The following is a 13,750-nucleotide window of genomic DNA, read 5'->3' as shown; positions in this document are numbered from 1 at the left end:
TCTAAAATCGGTTAGAATCCTCTACAATCCACTCAAATCTGCCTTGAATCACTTGCAATCAGCCAAGAATGCCTCCAAACCTTCTTCTCTTCACTCCTCAAGGCTCTAAACAATGCAAATACAAGAAAGAATGAGAAAAAACACTCACTGCCGCTTTAACACGTCACAGGCCACGGGCAAAACCTTCACTAATAAATCGCGAGTTTTTAATAAAAACTTGCTGAGTTTTTACCGATTACTCAGCGAGTTTTAACTAGACTACCGAGTTTTTAAATTGGCGAGTTAACTAGTGAAAAACTCACCGAGCTAGGAAACTCGCCGAGTACTCGGCGAGTTTTCCATCTATGCCCAATACAACCACTAGACTTATGGAAGACACAAAGACTATCAAACCATGTCATGAATCGAACGAGGGACACTAGCCCACTTCCAACAGCTTCGACCCTTCATAAAGTGCTTAACTAGCTTTAATTGAGTTTAAAGATTGCTACAGAAGATTATTTTAGGATTGAAGCCTCCTTTCCATCACATTGACCGTTGTTTGTCTTTAATAAATGGTATGGTAGATGCAATCTCATTCCAATGTTTTCTACGTTTAATGTTCTTCATGAGCCCTATGTGGTCTTCTAACCTACCACACCAGTTTGGTACACATTCCATGGTGTTGTGTGGGGATCTCAAAAGAACTTTTGAGAGTAAGGCATAAAGTATTGACCCCTTGGATATTATTTTGATTGGTACAACACTTTTATGTATAAATATGGTGTTCGGCCAAGAACCACTCCGCAATACAAACTTTAATTATTCTTTTTTTCCTCAAAATGTACACACAATAACCGCAAACTCTCTTTGTTCCCGCAAAATTTGTGAATTCAATAAATCCCACCATATTGGCTAGGAATCTTACACCAATGGAATCAATCTTACTCCACAGCTAAAGTTGTGAATGCCCAAAAGACTCCATGCTCCTTTTATATTATTCACACGAACTTTTTAGAAAAGTCACATTTAGATAATATTAATATTTATTTTCCCTTCACATACCTAACTTTTATATTATTTTATTTTTGGTCCCCAATCTAAAGTCACTTCAAAAATATTCCTGATAATATTTTTTCTATAGGAAGTTGATGTAAAATCATTGCAAATAAAAGAAGCTTCTAACCTGCCAAGCACAAGCAGAAAGAAACAAGGAGACATGAAGTAACCATTAGTGGATAAAAGGCTTGGAAGGACCAAGGAGAGAAGGAAGAGAAATATAGACTCCAATCCTTAGGATGGGTCTAATAAACTCTAAGTTGCCAATTCGGGTTCGGGGACAAATTCAAGTTCAAGGTTTAGGTTCGTGGGTTCGGGAAAAAAAAATTCCCATTTGGGTTCGTGTGTGTGTGTGTGTGTGTGTGTATATACACAAGAGAGACATGCATAGTTGCAAAACAAAGTCATTTCACAGTATGAATAATTGTTGCTTGATTATTGATCAATGTCAATGTCAACAATAGAAAATAAATACTCATTCATTAATCTATCTTCATGATTGTAAAGAAAATCACACATTGAATTATGAAATTGCAAAGCATAGACTAGTTCAACAAATAATAAAGTTTGAAACATAATGATAGATGACAAGTGTTTAGTTGTTTATCAATGATCATAGTATCAAATGCCCTTCAAGGGTCAAATGGATCATAAAAAAATGAGGGATCAATGACTTCATCCCCGGCTGCAACTATATTTAGATCCTCATCATTGGAACCCAAACTGGTTACACAAGTCCCAGATGTTGCTATATCATCATCCTCCTCAACATGAGAGATTACATGAGTAAAATGTTTTTTATTAGGTTCCTTTTAGAGATACATAAAGAAAAATATATAAAAACACTCTTTAAAGTTGTTTTATTTCACATTTTGGACCCTACTGCCCCGAGTCCTCTGGGGTTCACGGTGGGTTTGTTGTGGGTTTGCCTGAGTTTGCTCCAACAAGGACCCGGCTGAACCCACAGTCCAAAATAAGGACCTTGCCCGGACCCATAGCAAACCCAGACATGAATCCAAACTTGCGCAGATCCAGACCCGAATTTGGGCAGCATGGGAGGAATCTAGCTTCTTAGGATAAATTGATAACTGCAAGAAACAAATGACTTGACCAAAAGGCCAATATAAGTAAGCTTTATTCCTATCAATGAGAGAGGAGCATCCACAACACACTAAGAGCCCTCCCAAACAACTTTCTTGCCTTTAGTACAATTTTTTTCTACTTCTAACAAGTGCCCTTTCTACCTCTTTGATGGGCCACAATCTAGTTTGGATTTGCCACTCACAATTTGTACAATCAAACAATTCCTCAAGGAAGCCAGCACAATATCCTGATCAAAATAATTCAGTGGCACATTATCTAGATCCTTAGTTACACCAGTTCAGCTATATGCCCTCCGAACCAGGCCAAGGTTCAAATTGGTACCTGGTTCGACTAGAGTTCAAACAAAGTTCATCCAGAATTCATTTTTTGCCCCTAGTTCAAACTAGTCCCAAACAACATTGAACCTAAGTGAATTGGCATGCTACAGGTCAAACTTCTAACAAACTGCGTCAAATTAGGGCCCATGAAATTTTTTGAGTTCCTTAACCCTAAAAAGTGAATTTGAAAGCCTTATGATGGCTTCTAACACTCATTTGTGGTGTGCAAGTAGGTTATTTTGTCTTCAGCAAGAGTAAGTAGGTCGTTGAACACGAGTTTGTTTGTGCAAGGAGTTGGAAGATTGGTTTGTGATCTATCTCGAAGTGCTTGTCCCTCATTCCTACACCTTTGCAAGCATACAATGACAGCAAGAGGTAAGTCCTTGTTCCATTTTCTCTTTGTTTTGTTTAAGCTTTTTATTTTTTTCATTTATCTTTCATTGGCAATAAGATCTAAGCCATTGTTTTCCCTAAAATTTCATTCTCACTATGCATACAATTTCTTGCAATAGGAAAAGAAACTTCAATGGGATCTACCTCGTCGTCAGTAGGCAATACCAACACCCAACAAAGAATAGAACCCCATTTTGATTCTCCTTTGTGGAAGTATGTGGATATTGTACATCCTCTTCTAGGAGGTGGTGCTTTCCATTGGAAATGTCAAGGTTGTGATGTATAAAGAAATAGTTCATATTTTCATGCCGAGGGCCATTTGGTAGGTATCATGGAAGAGGAGTCAAGAAATGTCCTAGAAAAAGAAATGCAGCTAAGCCAAATTAATTAGAATTAAAATATATTCAAAAGCATGAGGAAGAAAAAGAGAGAACTTAAGAAAAATACCATTGATGCTAGTAGCAATAAAACTAAAAAAGAAAAAAGGGAATGAAATCCACTATAGATGTTGTGATAGAAGATCACCCCTTCTATACTACCTCAGATGCCCTTGATTCTCAGAATGAAACACTCCTTACACACAAAAGAAAAGGACCACTAGAAACTGCATTTCAAAATCAAAGTAGGGAAATTGCAGACAATGATGTAGAAAGATGCTTATATGCAAATGGGTTATCTTTTAATCTTGTTCGCTCACCATATTTCAAGACGATGTTGACAAGTGCTAATGAAGCTCTTGCAAGGTATTCAAGTCCCATTTTGAGAGAGTACAAAGCACCTTGTTGGATCAAGAGGTCAAGTTGATTAAAGAGTAATTGGCACCCATAAGGGATTCATGGATTGAGACAAGGATAACAATTGTTTTAGACGGGTGGAAAGATGCTAGAAATTGTACATTGATCAATGCTTTCATGGTGTACCATGAAGGGGCAATGTTTTTGAAAGTAGTGGATTATGAGGGGCAAGTAAAAGATGGGCAATTTAGTGCTAATATTCTCATCTCTGTCATTGAAGAAGTGGGTGCTAGAAACATTTTCTAAGTTGTAACAAACAATGCAAAGAATTGTAGAGTTCTGGTTTGTTGGTTATGGAGAGATACCATCATATCTTTTGGCCGCCTTGTGCAATTCATTCACTCAATCTTATGTTACAAAAGATTGGGAAGAGTATTGAGTGGAACAAGAAGGTGCATGCCGAACCTAAGGACATTGAGATGTACATCACAAACCACCACTTGACTCAAGGGATATTCCAAATGTTCTCACATTTAGAGTTGCTAAAGGTAAGTGAACTCAAATTAGTAATTTAATTATTAAAAATAATATCTTACAATTTCTGATTTTTTGATTATGTAATGTGTATTCTTTTTTGATGTATCTAATAATTGTATTTTTGTTTTGCTCTATTTTATGTTACAAGTTGTTGAGACACGTTTTGCATCAAATGTAATTGTCTTGAAATGACTTATGGAAGTGAAAGAGGTGCTTTCTAATATGGTAATCAACAAAAATTGGGCTATATGGAGGCAAAGCAATAGTGAGAGGGCATCCAAGATAAAGCTTAGGATATTGAATGACTTATGTTAGGAACATGTGTAGTATTGCATTAAGGTCACCGAGCCCATTATGATCATTCTTAGGTACTCTGACATGGATAGGCCTTGCCTTGGAGATCAGAAAGATCTATAATGGCATAGACTCAATGCTTAAAAGATCAAGCGAATTGTAAATGAAAAAGAGCAAGATCCTCAAAAATCCTTCTTCAAACAATTACCCCACAACTATTGCAGAATGATAGAACAAAATGACCACTCTACATTTTCTTGCCTATGCATTGACGCCCAAATACTATAGCACCCAATATACTGATCTACCACGAAGGCTGCCACCCTATAGAGATTTTCAAGTGTCTAATGGATATAAGGCAGCATCTGTCACTTGAGATGTCACTTCCACAACCCTTTTTTCCCACATCTCGGGAACCCAAATTGCTAGAAATTCTAAGATTTGAGATACATAATTTTAATTTAATTTTAATTTTTTACTTGGTCATGTCTTCATAGGTTGCTAGTTCATTGACTTTGGAAAGAAATTGGAGCACCTATTCCTTCTTCCACTCAATGAAGCACAATATTTTGCAATCAAAAAGAGCGGAGAACTTGGTATTTGTGTATTACAACTTGTGTCTCCTCTTGCACAAGACTAAAGAATACAAAGAAGGGGAGACAAAGAGATGGGATGTAAATGCAGAGTTGGCAAATTTGGATGGCTTTGCTTCTCGGCTTTCAATTGAAGATTTTGATGCCCATACTATTATTGCTGTCATTGATTCCATTGGCCATAGCTTTGTTGCTGAGTCAAATAATGTCGAAGAACTAGGAGGATGAGAAGAAGAAGATGATGAAGAAGAAGATAAAGAAGATCAATATTAATAAAAAATTTAACCATTAGTTGAAACTTGAACTTGAAACAATCATGCTTGATCTTGTTGTTATGAATCATGATTTAATTTTAATGTTTTGAATCTTTATGATGAACTTGAAATATGTGATGGTATAATCACAATTCGTGATGCTATGATTACAAGTTTAAAGTTTATATCTATGGTGTTTATGTTGTTTAAATGATTATTACATGATTTTATGATAGTAAGTGACATTCTAATTTTAACTTATGCTTCTAGGCTTCATAAATATGTATATATTTTTTTTTTACATGTTTTTGTATGAACGAACCTAAACAAAGCCAAACCCCTTTCCAAAATTTTGCAGTACCGGCAAACCAGTTCTTCAAACTCGTACTTCGAATTGAACTCAAACGAGTAACTAAATCTAGATCCTCCATAAAATTAAAGATACCCTCAGAATCAGAACCATCATCCTTCATTTTGGGACCAAAGTGGAGGGGTTAGTGTTTGAAATACATAGGATCAAGCCTTAAATCTATCTGAGATTCCAAGAACTTGATATGATTATGCCATATGAGAGCATAAAGAGACCTAGACTTCTTGATCAACTTTTTGAGATTATTTTTTTATCCATGTGTTCTTTTAGAAGTGCAAGCTCCCACTTTGTGAATCAATATATAGCAGCGAAATCATTCGAAGAGAAGACTGTTGAAGATTAATAAAAGTGAGACCATGTCTTGGAGGAATAAATACTAACAAAATGAGGTAGTGGTTTCAAGATTTCTACTGAGGCACAAATCCTGATGAATTTGCACTGACCCTCAACATATTGCTTGACAAAGGTTCCAACCTTGTTCATCAAGTTTTTGGTGAGATCAAAAGCACACATAATTGAACGAAGATTATAAAGCTTGATCTAGATAGGAATGACAATGATTTTGCAAGAAGTTGGATCAAAGAAAGAGGCTGATGGAGCAATAAAGATGCATGATTGTACAAAGAACTAGGATCCATCCTAAACCACAAGAATGTGTTTCGCAATACACTAGAAGCAAACAGGAAAGAATTTGAAATCCAAATATTCTAAAATAGGGGTAGATGAATTGCTCCAAGAAAAATTACCTCATACAAGAACTTGATCATAAGACGAGAGGACCAAAGGGAAGCTTCCCGCATCAGTTGTGATGTCGTCATCTTCAAATACTGAACCAGAAAGAGTGATTGTGCCTTGCAAAGCCAACAAGGGCTTGCTTTGGTTGGAGCAAATTGAATATCACTTCTAGTTATCTAGGAAATTATCTTCATCCCTCAACAAAAGCCAGACGATTGAGGGCAGCGTCTGTGTGTAGGCTCTTGATATTTGAAAAAGAAATTAAATGTCAAAATTTAGAAAATCAAAAACGAAATTATAGACAAAGACGAATTGACGATATCGTGGATTATAGTGACAAGATATGAAACACAAAAGGAACGAGTCCATGCACATGGTATGACAATCCACTAAAAGGACGAAATAATTCATTTCCAAAATAAAGTCTATGATTGTACGCAACATATAGAATTGAGACTATGTTCCATGTCATTGTTTAATGACAAGACTATAGATAGTGAAGGATTGGGAAATACAATCAGTCATTTAAACAATTAGGAAAAGGCACCCGAGGATGTTGGAAGTGATGAACAAAAGTAACGTGGCAAGTTGAAACTCATGACAATATTTCATTTGTGATACTCTGAAGTTGTGGCTGCACAAAGTCACCTTTCAATATTTTTTCTCTTTCGTATCTGTTCAGGGTACAAAGAGGGGTGATTAAATATCCAATGAAGGGTGAAAATTGATTCTTGCGTTATATTATCTATATGGGCTCACCTTATGAAAGGAAATATTTGAAACTCAAGGATGAAAGCATATGAAATTCAGATTCAAAGGGAGATTCAGAGAGAGTCTAGAATCTTCAAAGACGTCAAAATGTCGATGAACTCAGGCTTCAGAGGGAGCAGATGGATTCGGTCAACTTGTGACAATCTAGATCATAGTGATTGAGAGGGAGTTTCACTATTGAAGGTGAAACATTTATGAGGTAAACTTGATTTAATTGATTATTATCCTTATAAAATCATTGAATTTCTTATGGGCTTTGTGTAAATCATGAGGAAGTGACAACTTCCAAATGATTATCACTTGTATTTGTTGATGTTATTGGAAGATGACAATCTTACAATAACTTAATCTTCTATCATCATGTGATGGCTGTAACAAATCATGATAGATGATTTCTAGCATAGTGGATTCAATTCCTTAATCAGACCATGACTTTCTAGATTGTAATACACATCGTGTGATGGCCGAAACCGATCACAATAGATTATGAATCTTCCTATGGTAAGTACACATTACCTTTGAACATTTTTGAGTTATGGTGAATATCATGAGACTTCATATTCTTGATCGGACCATATCTCTGATATCACGTGTTAGGTGATATGTAAAACTAGGTATCACGTGTTAGGTGATTCCTCATATCACGTGTTAGGTGATTCCTCATATCACGTGTTAGGTGATTCCTCATATCATGTGTTAGGTGATATGTAAATCCAGGTATCATATATTAGATGATACTTCATATCATGTGTCGTATGATCACAAGATATGTAATATGATTATACCATTTATCTTCCCTAGCTAAGAGGGAGTGTTAAGAATTGGTAGCTTTAGTTGGATAAACTTTTAGTGCGAATATATATATATATATATATGAGATATTTATTTGTCATTATATTAATTACATTCTAATGAATAGACATGTCCCGTGAAGAGACATGTCTATCCATACTTTATCCTATATTAGAGAGATGGCTGCCATTTGGAAAGTATATACCAAATAGAATGGCAGTGCTATTACATTTGCAGCAAATCTGGAAAACACTAACACCTCGCATGCACCATCTGATCTTTAGGAATGCATCACGACCTTTGATCTGATCTAAGCAAGATATTGATCCTCCAACATAAGAAATATTAAACCCTTGATCTTTAGTCGAGCCAATGACTGCTAGGCAAAGATCAATAACTCCATGACCACAAAGGCTCAAATTGTGACTTAAGCAACTGGTGCTACCCAGTCAACAAGCAGATAAAAGAAAAGTAATCCACCCAAAACTGACACTTACGATTTTAGGGATATGGCAATATGAAAACCCTAGCCAAGCTAGAATGCTCGAGAAAATGAATTTAAAGCCAAAACTGTCTGATCCAACCAAACCAGAGTCTGTGACATCATGCCAACATCTTCATGCCTTGTTCTGAAAATGTGATAAGGGAACAACTTTCTGTGACGGTCAGAGCAGATCATGATGGCATTGCAACTTTGCATGACAACATTTGCAATTGCACCGCAAGCGAACCCCCCCCTCCCAATGAAGAAGACTTCATAACAATGACTGCCCACAATCTTCCTTCAGCTATGCAGACTTGGCATCAATGACAATGACTTTTAGCCACACAATATCTCCACCAAATGCCCACATACATGGTGTTTCTGTCCAGGGTATGTTTCCCATGAATCCGAATATAATGGCTTTTTTATTTAAAAATTATACATTTTCTATTGCATTCATGGTAAAGTGTATTTCTACAGGGCTTTTCAGTTTTAGATACCACTTTCTCTTCCTTTCTTTTAAGGAAAAATTGGCCTAATAGCATATTTCCATATATGCTGGTGCATATGTTTGTTGGGTTCTCTATAGAGACCTAATCAGATTCTTAAGAGACTACAGATCAGAATCTTGGTTAAGATTTGCTATGGAGAAGATAACCTCTTCTTAGGACTTTCAGGTCTATTCACACAGGATGTATTGATCTGTGCTTGCTGATGTCCAAATTGCAGTGGTGAAACTTGGCTGGAGGCATGGAGGTAAGGACGTGGTAGACTTACAAAGTTGTACGAGAATCGTTCTAACCCTCCTGGTTTATATAGTTCATTCACAGGAAAAATTGAAGCCAAAATTAGAAAATTTACACCACCACTCATGCATACTATAAATGCATAAAGTATGTATTCACCTGAAGAAATGTTATTGAAATGAAGAAGATTCAAAAGGTTGTTTGTTTCATACTTGCATCAGTTCATCACTCTTCAATTCCACGTTTGCTATCCCCAACTTTTTAATATAATCAGCAATGCTCCCAATAGTTGCTACAACCTGGCCCAAGAAACCATGAGTGTGTATTACTATAAATATCAAAACTTGATTTGACATCACAAAAAGCCTCTCCTATATACCTGCTGCCTGACAAAGCGCAAGCACTGTTGCTTAACAACATTAGTAAATTCTGCATCAAAAGTTTGTCCAGTGTACCATGCTCCTCCAGTTATTTCCTTTGAAGGTGTCAATTCTGCCAGCATATAAACCTTCTTTGCTTGATTCTGCAAAACATGGAAACATAATTGAAAAATATTAAAAATTGCAGTCCTTACATTCAGTTTCCATTTGTTGTAATATGTTAGCATTAAATGTTATCAAGCAGAGCACTATTTTTCGCAGGAACTCAGAAAACCCATTATAGGAAGATGGGTAGAATCGATCTCTCGATAACCACAATTTCAGGTGACTACATTTATATATAACATAGTCATTTCCTTATTCATTAACTCATGTACCTTAATTTGAATCACATCCTCTTTTTAATAGCTGCACCCCTACAACTCCGAGTAGCTGCATACTTTGTTTCATAATTATCACACAATCTATTTATTTAACCAGAAATATGAACAGAATTTGACCCATACAAGGTGGCCGTACTGGCATGCCGCTTAAAAATGGAGCAGTATCTTTTGTAGATAACAAATTCACATAATGCATATTGAACTTGCATATCTCAGACATTGGTTAAAAACAAAAACAAAATGTTAAAAAAGATTATGATTAAACAATGACTAATTTACTTAAACCTATTTACAGAAATTATTACTTGTGTCAAATATGGTTACATACAGATGTCTGTATCCAAGTGACCCTCATTTTAATCCATTCTATATGTTTTTGATCATTAGTTCACAAGTGTTCTTCACCAGAATGTAATGCTATTTTTATACAGAGAGCATAGAACAAAAACTTGGCGATGTACTCACTGGCTGGTAGATATTCACAAGACAAACAAAGCTAGTGAGTTGCACGAAAATTTACAGAAAAATCCTAACAAAAAAATAATTGAGTAGTTGAGGAAGCGCTGAAAGAATCCATCCACTAAATATTCAAATTTAGTTATTGTTCACACCATTTCAATTGACTTCTGACCCAATAGGAAAATTCACTAGGTTAAGAAAAAGGAACCAATCTGCCCATTAAGATAATCAAATCTGGTAACTTTTACATCATTTCATTTGAACTTTTGATATATTTAAGCAGGTAGCATTTGTTTGCAGGTGTTACTTAATAAGAGCTTGAAAGGGTTTTTGTCCAAACTTGATGAGAGCATGAAAGGGTTTTTGTCCTTCCAATTCTCATGAGCTTGGAAGAGATTTTGCCCTTCCTATTTGTAAGATCCTTCCTCAAAGCCAATATTGATGGCTTACTGTATTTGTAAATTTGTCTTTGAATGCCTTTGATGACTAATACTTCTTCATGGATTGACAGGTCAATGTTTGAATAATGCTTGAAAACTTTTATATATGATTGATAGTTCAATTTATTTTCTGAAATAATGAATTGATTCCCTGAATGAATCCTTCAAATGATCTCTCTTTTATACTTAATTGGTGAAAGAGTCGCCACCTTTAACAAGAACAGACTCACCGGGCTTGCTGCCTTTTAGAATAAAAATATAATTCTAAATTGATTTACTCATTCCAAATTGATGATTGATGGCTCAATAATCTTTCTTCATTAAAACAAATGTCCCTTTTATACCTTATGTTTGAGGGAGTCAAAACTTTTAACCACTATGGCCTTTGAAAGAGCTGCAACCTTTCATCCTCAAACAATATCAATCATGACTAGCTTAAATTTGATTTTAGTTAAATGCTTTCTTTTAAGAATTGCTACACATGCCAGCATTTCTTTGGCATCAGCTTCATTTTATTGTAATCAGCTCTGTTACAATTTCAAAGGGCTGCAATCTTGTTTTGGCACGGACATGACAGTACCATTCCCTGAGGCAGCCACTCAGTTTCTCTGACTCCAACTTAGACTCTGATTTTGTTCCAAACCTACCAGATGCATAAGTTGATTAGGGACAGCTATATATTTTTATGATATTATCATTTTTTAGTTAAACTATGCAGCTCTTGGGCATTTGTTGTGATTCTTATACAATATATATGCACGCTAACAATACATTTCATTAATTTCTCCATCTTTTCTCATGTGAAATATCCAATCAAGTCCAATGCCTTAATCAAACTTAAATCTGAAAACTGAAAGGAAGCAAAACTGAAATCAGAAAGTGATGCAACCACACAATAAAAACAATGCACCGGAAATACATGGACACCTAGGATAGGGAAACCCACAATGAGAAATTCTAGTAGCATCTACTGTCCTGATCCAACCTCTTAAATAAATTTGATTACAATGTTTAAGGGCAGCAAGCTCCTACTTTAAGAGCACCAATTTTTTTTATCTAAGCACCCACCCAGGAGCCTTTAGGCACCAACAACAGCATATTACAAAACAAGCTTTCACAAAATTTAAATCTGCAACTTCAACCCTTACAAAATGATGATGTACAATAATAAATTACTGCAAACTGAATTACTCAATCCTTTCAGATATTTTGATCTGAATTACAAAACACTAACTATTCCAATCTTCTTAACAATTTGCATTCTACATGTCCTGTTGAACTTGCTTGGTTAATTCCATCAAACAGAATATAGGCCACTGCACTATCACATCTTTTCACAAACAATATATGCTTTTAAACACTGTCAAAATAAATAAATTGCATATAAATAAACTGTATTATGCACGCAGTATTCTGTGCTTGATTAGACTCTTTGACTTTTCAAAAAAAATTGCAAACCACATCACAGCATTCTAAAAAGATATTTCTGTCACACCAATAGTTATAAACCATACTAATTTGGTAAAATAATCGATTGATTATTAACAAAGAACAATGCGTTCTTATTCAATTTCAGGAAATGATTTCTCATAAAAAGATCAACTAATAACAAGAGGAATAAATTAACAAGAGTCTACAACACAACGGTAAATTGTGAGCCTCTCGTCTGAGAGATCATGGGTATGAATCTAGTTGAGCTTAACACGTAATAAAAATTAATCTCAATAGATAATTATAATAAATAAATTACCTAGCAAAAACAAAACAAGAGGAATAAATTTATTGCAATTTAAAGAACCTGGAATAGATTTGCAGCTTCTATTTACTGCCTCAAAATGACTGCAGCTATGTCTATAGATAAATAACCTTGGGCAGCAGTGTAGAAATGAATCAAATGGCACTCAAAACCCAAAAACGTGTCTTGCGAGATACTAAATGTCACCTTCTACAACCCTCGTGACTTCTAAAGGATGGTGTGGCTATCCAAATGAATGCCAAACACTGAATTCCATGAGCTGCAATTTTGCTAATTAGCTGTTCCTTCAACCTCCACATACAATTTGAAATGAAGCTTTGATAGAAAACCCCAAATTCATTATCGATTATCACAAGCATGACTTGAATGAAACCATGGCCAATTTGCACAATATCATTGGTTTTTTCACCAGTTCAAAGTGCTACTAACCAGATGAGATAAAATTATTAGTGTCCAACAAAAGACGACAAAAGGTCTATGGGAATGAGAATTTACAATTAGATAGCTGACAATAGCAGGAGCACCAAATGGTGTCCAAGAAAAGCTAACAACAAGAACCAAGAAGAAAGAGACCAAGGAAAGACTAGGAGTCCTTTCTTGGTAAAAAGGAATCAGTCACAGAAGGATAGGAGTATGAGCAAAGAGGAGCCCTAAACTATCTCTGTGTACTCATGGAAGAGTGTCGCTGATGCAAGAAACCGCTGTGGGGTCTGGAAAATGTGGAATAGCTAGTAGAACTGGTAGAACTAAATGGCTTTTTCACACCCTGTAAAGGAGATAAGGGTGTGAAAAAAGGCACTAATAAACTGATCATAGGTATGTCAATGAGAAAGTAGTGACTATAAAGTACTATCATGGAGCAGAGTGGCCTCCTGAAGATAAAGCACTAGACACCACTGGTCACAATAACTGAAGAAGGCTGAAAGGGAAGAATAGTCCTGGAACAGACAATAGAATCTCCCTTTGATCTCATAAAAGATAGGGCAATGGAAAATAAAGGGAGTCTCTGTCTCGACCTCAACAAGATAACACAACTTACAAATACGTTCACCTCTGTCAATATGATGATCGGCCTTAGCACAAAGATGGTGAGAACCAACTCTGAAAGACCCCAGAGAGATACACAGGGCATGACACCACTGTCAAGAAAGGTAACTAGGATGAACAATA

At 35.7% G+C, this 13,750-nt stretch overlaps 1 protein-coding gene across 7 annotated transcripts in view; it reads right to left on the bottom strand.

The window, feature by feature from the left end:
• Positions 1–13,750, bottom strand: part of LOC149557446 (DNA binding / DNA-directed RNA polymerase) — a 161,530-nt gene that overhangs the window by 20,136 nt on the left and 127,644 nt on the right. For all 7 annotated transcript variants that reach the window (XM_089832097.1, XM_089832098.1, XM_089832100.1 and 4 more), the window contains 2 exons: positions 9,542–9,685; positions 9,375–9,461 (listed from right to left, as the gene is read on the bottom strand). In XM_089832097.1, the coding sequence (XP_089688223.1) occupies positions 9,375–9,461; positions 9,542–9,685 (231 nt within the window). The remainder of the gene's footprint in view (positions 1–9,374; positions 9,462–9,541; positions 9,686–13,750) is intronic.

The sequence above is a fragment of the Cupressus sempervirens genome, chromosome 5 (genome assembly GCF_028749045.1).
Source record: "Cupressus sempervirens isolate cs-2001-9-10 chromosome 5, ASM2874904v1, whole genome shotgun sequence".
NCBI classification, from domain to species: Eukaryota; Viridiplantae; Streptophyta; class Pinopsida; order Cupressales; family Cupressaceae; genus Cupressus; species Cupressus sempervirens.
This window is presented reverse-complemented; position numbering and strand designations above follow the sequence as displayed.